At 41.8% G+C, this 12,732-nt stretch overlaps 1 protein-coding gene across 6 annotated transcripts in view; it reads right to left on the bottom strand.

Moving 5' to 3' along the window:
- The window catches only part of BIRC6 (baculoviral IAP repeat containing 6), a 342,965-nt gene that overhangs the window by 154,274 nt on the left and 175,959 nt on the right, over positions 1-12,732 (bottom strand). For all 6 annotated transcript variants that reach the window (XM_068232104.1, XM_068232106.1, XM_068232109.1 and 3 more), the window contains exons 51-57: positions 11,957-12,236; positions 10,004-10,260; positions 9,806-9,914; positions 7,954-8,175; positions 6,117-6,897; positions 3,935-4,078; positions 37-166 (exon numbers count right to left, since the gene is read on the bottom strand). In XM_068232104.1, coding sequence (XP_068088205.1) covers positions 37-166; positions 3,935-4,078; positions 6,117-6,897; positions 7,954-8,175; positions 9,806-9,914; positions 10,004-10,260; positions 11,957-12,236 — 1,923 coding nt within the window. The remainder of the gene's footprint in view (positions 1-36; positions 167-3,934; positions 4,079-6,116; positions 6,898-7,953; positions 8,176-9,805; positions 9,915-10,003; positions 10,261-11,956; positions 12,237-12,732) is intronic.

The following is a 12,732-nucleotide window of genomic DNA, read 5'->3' as shown; positions in this document are numbered from 1 at the left end:
TAATAAAGCTGTGGATACAACTGTTAAATGATTTACCTGAGACACGGTCCAGAAGTTCTGCTAGTGTGGTAGAAATGGGCAAATGTAAAGTGCGAAATTTGTGGCCTGCTCCATACATGGGATGCTGGATGATGTGGCTTGTGGCATTAATTCTGCCTTTGTACAACTGGAAGATAAAAATGCCATATAAGTATCATGAGCTGAGGAGAAAATACCATTCAACATTAGCAGTGTAATACTGTATATTATGTATGCTGGCAAAAATCACATTTTCCTGCTTAAGTCATTTTGCCCCCTTTACTTGCAATTTTTAAACAATATAACAGCAATAAACTATTTTCACACCATAAGATGCACCTAGGTTTAAAGGAAGAAAACTAGGAGAAAAATATTATATATAATCAACCAGGTGTGTCTATTGTGCAGGGGTGTCTTGTGGAGCTTCTCTCCCCAAAACTCCTGATTAGGCAGGAACTGTAATTTATGTTTTTTTAACAAATCAAGAAATGTATGTTTTAAAATGTAAATAAATGCTCTGAGCCCGGAGATGAGCAAATAAACACACACAACAAAATGTGCACTACTGCAAGTCAATGCGAATTATTTAAGGGCCCTTAAAGTCGCGATGTAGAAGAATGCCCTCAGGTGTATGTAGAGCAGAGTCGCCACTCCTGGGATAGAGGCTCAGTAGAAATGCTTCCTGCACTTCGGCATGGAGTGAGCTGGAGCAAAGCCAGGGACATAGCTGCACAGGGAAGGGGAAACACGGGAACACAATGCCGGAAGAAGGGCAAGAGTGGCAATGCTTCCTGCACACCCTGTCTTCAGTATGTACATTGGAGGAAGGAGTGCAGAGGGAAGTCATCGAGGGGACAAAGCCGCTGAGCGGAACCGGGACACCATTACGTGTATTCAACGGGGAGGTAGAAATAGAAGCAAAGTGGAGCCGGGGACATCGTATATATGTATACGGTGACAGGAGCACAGCAGGGGGACACAATCTGTGGTGGCACATTTACACCATAAGATGCATCAACATTTTTTCTTGGGGGGGCAAAAAATACAGAAAAATACAGTGTGTGATGGATATATATATCTGGGCAGATAAGATGGCCTCCCAACTTTTCCAGTTAAAATATAGAGTTTGGGATATACTCGCTGTATAAGAGTACCCCTCTTCCAACGCACACCAAACAAAAATTAAAAAAAAAAAATCACCATATACTGGTGCCATGTATGAACAGGTACTGGTTCTGCACTGTTTGTGCTACCCAGCATATAGGCGATTGACTGGTTGGATTGGTCAACTCTCCCTCTCCCTAAGTGGACTGGTCAGCTCTCCCTGCCTATCAGATTGGTATGGAAGAACAGATTGCACTGTGTCCATAAAACAGGTCTCTTTCACCCTTCTGGCCCACCCTTGTATCCTATTTACCTCCCTCTCTGCATCTCAGATCTTACACGTGCGCCTGTCCCGCTTCCCTACAGTCCTCAGCAGCGAGATCTGAGAGTCGGTACCAGGATAGGGCATATCACCCGGCATCAATGACACCTGGCATATAAGACGACCCCTGACTTCTCTGAAGATTTTCAAGGGTTAAACGGTAGTCTTCTACACCAAAATATACAGTATATATACCGTATTTTTCAGACTATAAGATGCACTTTTTCTCCCCCAAAAGTGGGAGTGAAAATTCAGTGAGTCTTATATTCCAAATGTGCACCAAGTGTGTGTGTCCCTGCGGCAAGTGCAGTTATGCAGAGGGCAGTGGATGCTCTTAGGAGAAGGGGATTAATGAATGAATGGAAGCAGTGCTAATTTCACCTTATTCTGCCTCCACTTTTTTCTCCTCTCTGCCCCTCAGCACGTACCGGGGACGAGGCTGTCTCCTACTCCTTCCTGCAAGCCGCCCAATCCTTGCCGGCGGCTCGTTCTGAGTGGCACCTCCGGCACCCAGTCACCTGCCTTTGCTCCTAGAAATGCTTTTCCGAAGTAGGGTCAGAGCAGGTAACAAGAGCGGGCGGTTGAATAAGTAGCTCCGTTCTCAGCTGCCGGCCGGGGGTCCCTTCCAGTGAGGTCATCCTCTACTGTGCGAGTGCCACTGTCAATCAAGTCCACGTTGTCCAGGGTGTACTGTGCAGGACAATATGGGCTTAACTGACAGCGGCGCGTGCTCAGGCGCAGTAGAGGATGACCTCTGCACCGGTGAGGACCCCGGGCCGGCGAGAGCAGAGCTGCTGTGTGGTGTCCAACATGTCGGCTGCCAGGGGCTGGAGGAAGCCCTGGGTAAGATTTTTTTATTATTATTATTATTATTATTTTTTTTTTTTAGGGAGCCTGGACATTCCTTTTCAGATTGTAAGCTCACAGAGCCAGGATTTTCTCTCTTGTACAGTAAACTGCCATACATGGTTAACCACTATACAGCTGTCACTTATATTGTCTTCCACTTCTGTATTATGTACCAAATGTCTGTATCTTTATGTAAACCAATGTCTATTTTTATGTACCCATGCTTGTTTTCTTACTTTGTACAGTGCAATGAAAGATGATGGCGCTATATAAAAACATTTATGATTTTACTGACAGCCTCTTTAACATGACTACAACTACTTCATCGTAAAATAGATTCATATAATCTTCAAGCCTGTTCTGCCACCTGCTGGACACCAAGACGCAATGAAACGAGAATTTCAAGTCACCTAAATACAGATACCTACCATAACCACATAATTACAATAACAAAAACTTAAATTATACTTAAAATTGGTAGCTTTAAATTCACTGGTAGTTCATTAGGGACGGCCAATGAGATGCAAAGAATTCTGAGTATGCACTTTGACAATGCACTAATTACTGCTGAGGTGGAATTTGACTGGTACATTTTTAAGTTGCATTAATTTGCATGCAAAATTTGCATAATTCTAAATAATAATTTCCATCTCCTTAAATATCCCTGTTCAAAGTTATAACATCTTAACCTATATGAAAACTAAAGGAAATTCTTCCCTGGGATGGGTTGGATCGCACGCCAAAGAAAACAAAGAACCCACTGGATAAATATCACAGGGGACATCTTCTGGAGTCCTGCACACAAGTTGGGAGAAGGAGCCCCAAAGGTTGTATGCAATCAATTCTGAGTGAATAATTAAACAATCTTACCTCAAACTGAAGGTATAGAAATTAATTTATCTTGCTCAACACCAGAAACTATTTCTGGTGTCAAAAACAAAATTAAATTGATTGCATACAACCTTTGGGGCGCCTCCTCCTGATATGTCTACAAACATAGAAAGCCTGTCCTTGGCCAGCAATCAAACAGAAATTGATACAGATAAATTGATTCAAAGTCTGTTTTTTAAAGTCTTAATTTCAGTAGGCCAACTTTAAAAATAATTATTAGGCAGTGGTTCGGAAACACTTGCTCATGAGGACACCTTTGAAGCCAAACTTTTTCAAGGCACCTCTTATCAAAAATACTACCCAAATGCAGTCGCCACATTATGCATCAAATGTGGGCCAATAATATGCATTGCTAACATATTAAATGTAATATGCAGGGCTAAATATATGTAGAGACAGAGCTCCCCTTTAGATGTACAGCGTTCCAGTTAGGCAATCAGTGTCTTGTTTTAGTTAAAAGTGACCTCATTAGGACTATAGTGCCCCCTGTTTAGTTATGCAGTGTTTCTGCTAGGAGGCCTGCTTTAGATGGGAAGCAGCTTCCCTGTAATTAGGCAGTGTCACCTTTTAGTCAGGCAGTGACCCTCAGAGTGAACCCACGGGGGCCCTGTCCATTATACACATCTAACATGCTACATAGAGAAAGTAAATTCACTAGGTTGTTGAGTAGTACACTTCCCCTAGAATCACTGACTCACAATAACTTAATCAGTTATGGTAATGTACAAAAATCAAGTATGCAATACTTACAGGGCAGGGGGACTGCAGAAACATGGTTACTTTCTCATCCTCTAACATTAACTGTAAGAAGAGTCTTCGGATAAAACCAGAGATATTTCCAGATGCAGGGAGACTCCCACGTTGTGGAGAGGACTGGAATAACTCACAAAGGACCTGGAAAAGAAAAGTACTCACATTAACTGTTATACTGTATGCTTTGTATGGTATGAAGTGTATCCTTTTTACATGGTCCTAAGGTCTGATATATTTAAAAAAAAAAATGTGTGTAGGTGAGCACTATAACGAGATAAAGCTACATAAAGTATAACTGAAGCATTACAAAAATATTAAGTTCCTGAGAAGTAAGCCACTGGATAGTCCAGAAGCTTCCAGTATCTTCTTACATCCCAGCAGTCCAGGGAAAGGCACCTAAACTTATTCCACTAGAGCCAATTGAATAAAATGCCTTTTGGCCATGCTCCCCTCCATGCACAAACTCTTCGTTCTACTGGGTACCCGCTCAAATAGCCTGGAGTGCTGGGACCCTTCACTGTAGGGGTGATCTTTAACCACTTCAGGACTATAGGCTTACACCACCTAGTGACCAGGATATTTTTTTACAATTCAGGCCACTGCAGCTTTAAGGGCTTACTGCATGGCCATACAACTCAGTACACAAGTGACCCCCCCCATTTTCTAACACTGCAGCAGCGATCAGAGCCCACCAACAGAAACCTCTGTTGGTGGGCTCTGATCGCTGCTGCAGTGTTTGTTTTATTTTTTTAAACATATGAGCCTATTTTTTTCCCCCACCCTTCCTCCCCCTGCCAGCCAATGACAGCAATCGGCTGTCACAGGCATTAGCCTATGACAGCCGATCGCTCCTGAGCCTCCCCAGGGGACAGCCAAGTGACACGGGCTGTCCTCAGTACAGCGCTGCCATAGATTGCAGTGTTGTACAAAGCAAATAGACACCGTCTAACAGTCTCCTAGCGGTGATTGCCTGCAAAACCCTGCACCAGAACTTGGCGCCTTTCGGCGTTACGTGGTCCTGGGGCTTCCAGCTTCCCAACGCCTATTGGCGTTAGGCTGTCGGGAAGCAGTAAAGGCGATGGTGGGTTGTACACGGTGGGGTGTAAAAGTATACAGGAAAACCTCTGGACGATCCAGAGGCTTCCCTATACAAAGGTAAGTAACTTTTTTTGTACACTTCAGGACCATGCTATTGGAAATTTACATCCTGTACTGTATGTGGAGAGAAGTTTCTGACAACATACAATTTAATAGTAGCGATCCTGGTTTCCCTGCGCCCCTGAGACGCCCAGGTGGGTGGCGAGGCTAACACACAGCAGGACTTTTGCTATGAAAATCTGCATGGTTTCACAAAACTAACATTAACAGACAATGTAGCTTTCCAATCATGCAGCCATGAAGTGGTTTGAGAAGAGTTGAGGGCAACAACAAAGAACCCTGCAATCACAAGGATACATGGAGCTGGGCTAGTAGCCTCCACAACAGCTTATTAATGTAAGTAGCCTGTATAGGCTGTGGATCCTTACCGGCCATGTGAGTCAGAAGCATATGTGTGATGTTGACAGCACTGGACACATTGTACACAAACAATAGTTTAATTTTTTTTTTTTTTTAGTACTTCAACACCAACAATGTATATGATATGATCACATTAATGTAAAAGTGTTAACATATAACAGGTTATTAAAAAAAGAAAAAGAAAAAAAAGAAGAAAGAAAAGCTAGCACACTAGGGGTTAATACACTAACTGTTGGCAATATTGTGGTGCGCAAACAGCAGGTGGCAACATTACCACTACAAAAGGCAGCAGTGTACCACACATTATGCAATTAGCGAGACCCGTACTGCATACATAATGCGAGCATTGCTACGGTAACATGTTATCTACTTGTGTAATGCACATTACATTGATAAGGTGAGCATTAATCATATACTATGGGTCATGCTAATTGTGTTATGTGCAGTGCACTGCTGGCGGAAGTAATGGTATTACTGGCGATTAGTCCATTAATCACTAGAAGACCTCTGATCTGAATACTCATCTTTCTATAGGATGGTTTGCAATTTTTTTTAACTAAAGCTGCATTTGAATGCTAATAGTCAACCCAAAAAGCATTAAATTCTATTAAATGAATAGTCATCTTCTGTATGTGACTGACTAGCTGGAAAGCAATCTTACCTGTGCCATCAGTCTCTGGTTGTTTGGATGACAAGATATGCACTGCAAGAAAAAGGCCACTGTTGCATTCTCCACGGCAGTTCTTTGCTGAGTGGTGAGGCCGTTGCCTGCAGTGGAAGTCATTAAAGTGCATCTTGTATTGGTCTGCTGTGATCCATTTACATGGCCTGAAGAGCTGGCTCCAGAATGACATAGTAAGAATAAAAGTGCTGTCCACAAAGGATTAACTTCGGCTCCACCAAGCCAGTCCTTCATAACATGGCTATTGCCCACGTCAGTCAGAAACCTGAGAATAGGTGCCACCAAGTCTGCCGTTACTGGCATCTTACTAAAGTGCTGGGATGAGTGTTGCCGCCTTAGTCTCTCTTGTGTGGCATCTGTAGAGGAGGCAGCACAGTCCGTACTAGATATGTGATTGAAACAAAAGTTCACCAGGCTTCTAACAAGAAGAGAAGGTAAACCAGATTCTAGAAGCTGCTTGATGGCTTCAGGAGCCTGGGATGCAGCAGCAAGGGTGGCCAGATGTGACTCTGTAAGTGCAAGAGGCGCCTGCGCGTTTTTAGAATCATCAGTAAGAGCAGCATTAAGGTCCTGTTTTTTGCTGTCATCTGTGATAGAAAGTCTATGCTGGCTATGTAAGGGTGGAGGTGAAATTCCCATCCAGCCCATCAGCAGAGAGAAGTAACTGGGGTGGATATGACACATGGAGCAAAGAAGACCATCAACTGCTTTCTTTAGAACCATGTTGCATGGTAAAGACATGGACCACTTATGTAAGGACCTAGAAAAGAAATGACAATGTAAAATACCAAGTAAAAACACCAAATAGTTTAATACACTAAGCTCACATACCTCAGAGCATGAACAGGGAAGTCCTGAGCACTGACTATAAAAATAAGAATTGCTTTACTTTTTAAGACTAAGATATGGAGGTCACGTAGTCAAAGTACACAGGAATAAAATCTTCCCACTATCTGGGGAGTTCACAAAGTGAATTGCCTGTACTTTTCCTGTGAGGCCCACTTCTAGGGCCCGTTTCCACTTGGTACCGATTCGGAGTGTTGCTCGCATGTGTACAGGGAAACGTTGCCTTTGTTACATGGCTTACCATCCAGTTTGCACTTTGTTGCAAATCTAGACAGCATGCTGCAGATTTATGCAGCAGGCAATCGAATCCTGCACGGCTAACGACTCGGGCTGCTGCTACACAGCAGAATGGGAGCCGAAATCAATTCGGAAACTGCTGCGGCTCCCAGTGGAAATAGGCCCTTTTACCTACAAAAATAAAAAATCTTTATCGGACCATGATCAAATAAGGAAATGTGACTTAACACCTCTCTCCCTAGTTTTACCTTAACATGGATATACTTACATACTAAACCTAAAAGTATACCATTTTTAATTTTAAAGGACAAAATGTCTAACTGTTCTAACAATACTATTCTTCATACAGCTGATCCATAACGGATGTTTAAGAAAACACTAGTGAACAGCTAATAAGTCTGTAACTGGTCAGGCTGATTCTATGCATCAGTTTTTCTACTAAAGAAATCTACCAGTTAACTACCAGAGTTATTTATAAGACTTCTACCCAAACATGTTTAAATTTGCTTATACTACTAACTTGTACAACAATCATCGGTTTCCCCAATTGTACTGCTACATCACGACACAGATTTTTTTTGTTATTTCATCTAATCTATTTGTTCAAAGTGCCATCAATGCCAAAGATGTACAAATCCATCTAGTGCAAAATTAGTGTATACCACAGCTCTGCAGATCGAAAAACACTTCCATACAGTAAGAAGAGTGGATATCTGAGCTAGAATATACTTACTCAAATAATTCTCTATTTAGCAACCCAGGCAGGTCATATTCCACAGGAAGCTCGTAGCTATGCCACAGAATGGCTGCTACACAGTGCAAATGAGAAGGGGATGGCATCAGAAGGCCAAACTCTCTGGGAGAGCTGTTTGGAGAAATGAAGCTGCCACGACCGTTCCTTTTAAGCGAGGCTACACGAGCAGAGTCGCACACCCACTTCAATAGAGCCTGTATTCTATAGGATACAATACATATCAGCCAACTGTTATCACCACATTATTAACATGCAAAACAGAAACAAGACCATTCATAAAAGCTTTATCTTTAGCAGCATTTTTGGAGCACTATACTTATTTTAAATGTTTATTTTATTGTTGCGTGTGCGGCTTTGATTGCAAGGGTTACAAATGATTTGATTTTTAATTGCCACCCAAGGTATTCTTTCTGTGCAATTTAACTTGCATCTGTCAAGGTTAATCTCTCTTCTTCCTGCACCACTTTTCACATGACTGCAGAACGCCAGTAGCTATTTGTTCAGCAGCATTATCATGAACACCTAATTCCCAATTTCTCTAACTCATAGGTGATACTACTACAACAAAGGGATTGAAACACCTTGTAGACAGATATAATAAATGCTTAAATGAAGGAGATGATAATGCGGAAAAATAATCATAAGTGAAAGTGGGTCTAAAATATAAATATTTTTCTTAATTGATTAAATTAAAAATGGCCGTTACTTTATAGATAAACTTTGTACGTAGTACAACAGTAAACTAAGAAAATATACTTTAAACACATATTACACAGATGTGGCAAGACTATACAGTCAAACTTTTATAGTCATTTTATGAAATACTTGGCAGTTAAAGTAAATTAAAATATCATATACAAACACACACCTATGGATGCATATGACTGGCGTCATATATACAAGATAACTACAGGTAGTCCCCGACTTACGAACGCCCGACTTAACGAACGACATGTATTCTCTGTTTCCATGGGAACAAGCCAACAATTTTTTTTTTCAAATTGGACTTGTAGTTTTTAAGAAAATCGATTTGAAAAAAAATAAAAAAAATAAAGATGGATTTTAAACTTGTATAAACAGGTACAAAGGGCACAGGTGACACAGAGGGGGAACACTGGAGGCACAGGGGGGCACAGAGGAGGTACAGGGGACAGAGATGGCACAATGTTCAGACTTAAGAACAGATTCAGGTTAAGAACGAACCTACAGTCCCTATCTCGTTCGTTAACCGAGGACTACCTGTATACAGCTGGATTTTCACTGTGCGACTTGCAGAACGCACAAATTCGCACAAAAATTTACACTGCGTGTTATACCATAAATGCTAATTCAAAACCTGCATGCAACACGTTAGAATAAGGCAATACGTTACAACGCAGAGATATGAACAGCCCCATAGAATGGTTTATTGAATTATTCTGCAAAGCAAAGGATGTGTGAGAGAGAGCGAGAAAATGTGCAATGCAAAAGATGCGAGAGAGAATGCACAACGCAAAAGATGTGAGCATGTGAGAGAGAGAGAGACGAGAGAGAGAAATGTGCAATACAAAAGATGCGAGCGAGCGAGAGAGAGAGAGAGAGAGAGAAAGAGAATGTGCAATGCAAAAGATGCGAGAGAGAATGTGCAATGCAAAAGATGCGAGAGAGAATGTGCAATGCAAAAGATGCGAGAGAGAATGTGCAACGCAAAAGATGCGAGAGAGAATGTGCAACACAAAAGATGTGAGAGAGACGAGAGAAATGTGCAATACAAAAGATGCGAGAGAGAGAGAGAGAGAGAGAGAAAATGTGCAACGCAAAAGAGGTGAGGATGACTGCACCCTAAACGTACCTATCCTTTGTTCCAGGATCTTGAGTTGTGCCAAGTTGGTACAAAATATCTATTGTGGAGTCAGATGAGAGACCATTTAGTCTTCCAAAAAGAAGAGGGCTATTCAAATCTGTCAAAAGAAAAATGTGAGCATTAACCATGTCCAATACGTTCAAATTAGAAGCCAATATTCATTTTCAGGTGAAGTAAGGGACATACCACCAGGATCACTGCCCGATGCTGCACAGTTACGAAGAAGGATATCAATAAGTCGCAGACCTATCCTGGTAGACTGCAGGCCAATCTTAACCAAAACAGCTTCAATGTTGGGCGAATGCATACCACAGTAGGGAGACATCAGCAAGGCAGCACATGTCTGCAATAGGTTGGCTGTTGGGGCTGCAGCGCTTGCCATCATTGCTTCCAGTTCGCTGATATGAGTTAGGCAGTGATGTAGAAGTCTTAACCAACCAATGCTAAAAATAAAGTCAGATGTTAGAAGAAAGGGGGTTGCAGAAGAGAAGATAGACATACAGATAAAAAAAAAAAAAATGAAGGCTACAGATATTTAAAGAGACTCTGAAGTCTCATTAAAATCAAGTTTTTAGATCAATGTCTGTAACATGATTTCCCTAACTAAAATGCTGCTTTCCTACGGCTGAAATCTAACTAGATCCCCCCCAAACTCCCCGGGGCACACTGTGAGGAGCGCTTCCATGAGAGGCAGAGCTTTCAGCTGCAGCTCTGCCTCTACACGTGTCTATCAGTGCGTATCTCCGCCTCCGCCTGCCCCTCTCAGTCTTCCTTCATTGAGAGGGGCGGGGGAGAGGCAGAGCTGCAGCTGAAAGCTCTGCCTCTCACGGAAGTGCACAGGGCAGCAAAATTCACGACCAAGAAAGTTGTGGATTTTGCAAGGGGGAGTTAGGGGGGGGGGGGGGGGTAAATTTCGTTAAATATCAGGGGATGCAGTGTTTTAGTCAGGGCAATCACGTTAAAGACATTTTTTATATAAAAACTTGATTTTAATGAGACTTGGGAGTCTCTTTAAATGGGTCATTAAAATGATTACACTGGCTTTTATTTCAATAAAATGTGTAACCCTTTGTTGTGTTTAAAGGGTAAAATTACCCCCCCCCCCCCCCCCTTACGCTATTTGCCTGGAAGTGGACGGACATCCAAAGGATTATTTAAACCAGTATTCTTGCAGCGCTGAACAAGCCAACATTCAGTGCAAATATCATGCAAGTTGAAAACCACTTGAAATAAGCCATCACCAAGCCTTAAAGGACAACTGTAGGAAGAAGTACAGTATATGGAGGCTGCCACATTTATATTTATTTCCTCAAACTATACCAGTTGCCTGACAGCTCTGCCGATCTATGTGGCTGCAGTAGTGTCTGAACAACACCAGAAACAAGCATACAGCTAATATTGTCAGATCTGATTAATAATGTCAAAAACCTGATCTGCTGCACGCTTGTTCAGGGGCTGTGGCTAAAAGCATTATGGTGGCCATACCCGATACAATAAAAAAAGTTCGATTTTCCCGTTTATTAGATCTAATGAAAGTTGAATTTTTTTTTCAATCAAGAAATTTGAACAATTATCCTGTTTTTTCGAGAAAAATCTGATTAGACATGCTGGAAAAATCTTTATATTCGATCTAACGGAATAATCAAACAATTATCTAATTGAAAAAAAATGAAAATTGTACCATGTACCTTTAGAGGCAGAGGATCACCAGCATAGCCATATAAGTGTATAAGGAAATAAATATGGCAGCATATCCCTCTCACTTCAGTTGACCTTTAACGCTATTGTCTTTCATAATTCAATCAGTACCCAAGTGTCAAGAAATGCCAAGCAAAACAGACAATATATTTCTACAGCCTAATGCAATATTTAGATCAGTAAAGGTGTTCACTCCCCCTCCCCACATGTTGATAACTGATCTACCATGCCACCATCATTGAATGACAGACAAGTAGTGCCTAAGGTTAGTGCTTTCTACTAGTAATCTCCACCCCCAACTGAACAAAAGGATCGGCTGGGCTTTAACCAAGCAGCATATCTGCACAGTGATGGATTCTAAACTCCCAAAAATCAGCAATAATTATTCCAGGCAACCGCTTTCCATCACTGTGTTTGCCATTTACTGTCAATCACACATACCTGGTCTTAGACACCTGGTCCTCTGATGGAAGGAAAGGATTATTAACTGTTGCTGAGGATGTGTTCCCAAAAGCTGTGAGACCAAGCAATTTAATCTGTGAAAGGCCGAGGGTGCTTGCATCACGAGGGCGGTGGAGTCGCAGGCACACTGCTGAGGCTACTTCTGCTTTGACAAGCTGGATTTTTATGTAAGTGAGCCCACTGGTAATTACAGGTGTAGACAAAGGCAACATATTCACTCCATCTGCACTTATTTCCACAGAGACTGAAGATGGGCAGGCTTAAAAGAGAGGGATGGAAATAGGTAAAGTAGTTCAAATTAAATATAAAACCATTCAATTGGTCAATGCAAAGAAATTATGATTGTGAATTGCAAAGCTCTATTCTGGAACTCTGACAAGCACAACTGGACAGATTTCTGTCCAACTACTGAATAGATTTAGGTTCCCTAAATTAGTGTGTGCCCCATGACCATCTAAATCTCTTAACATAAATCTGTAATGAAAGAAGTAAGCAGGTTACCTTTATTATTATTTCTTTTAAATCCAATGATCTCACAGTCATGTTGGGCTTTTGGCTCCAGCAAGTTCGCCTGACTACGGAAGTCAGCCATAGAACAGCTGAGCTGTATTTTATTCTAGGTCAGTGACTGAAAAGCAAGTGCAAAGTTAACTGTCCCCTGCATGTACATCTGAGCAGGTGGCAGCCACACAATAAGTTACAGCTTCCTGTTGCTCTGTAATCGCACCATGTGTCAACTGCTGTTACACATGGTT

This window comes from Hyperolius riggenbachi, chromosome 4, assembly GCF_040937935.1.
Source record: "Hyperolius riggenbachi isolate aHypRig1 chromosome 4, aHypRig1.pri, whole genome shotgun sequence".
In the NCBI taxonomy this organism is placed as follows: domain Eukaryota; kingdom Metazoa; phylum Chordata; class Amphibia; order Anura; family Hyperoliidae; genus Hyperolius; species Hyperolius riggenbachi.
The sequence above is the reverse complement of the archived record's forward strand: the minus strand, read 5'-3'. Positions and strand labels throughout refer to the sequence as shown.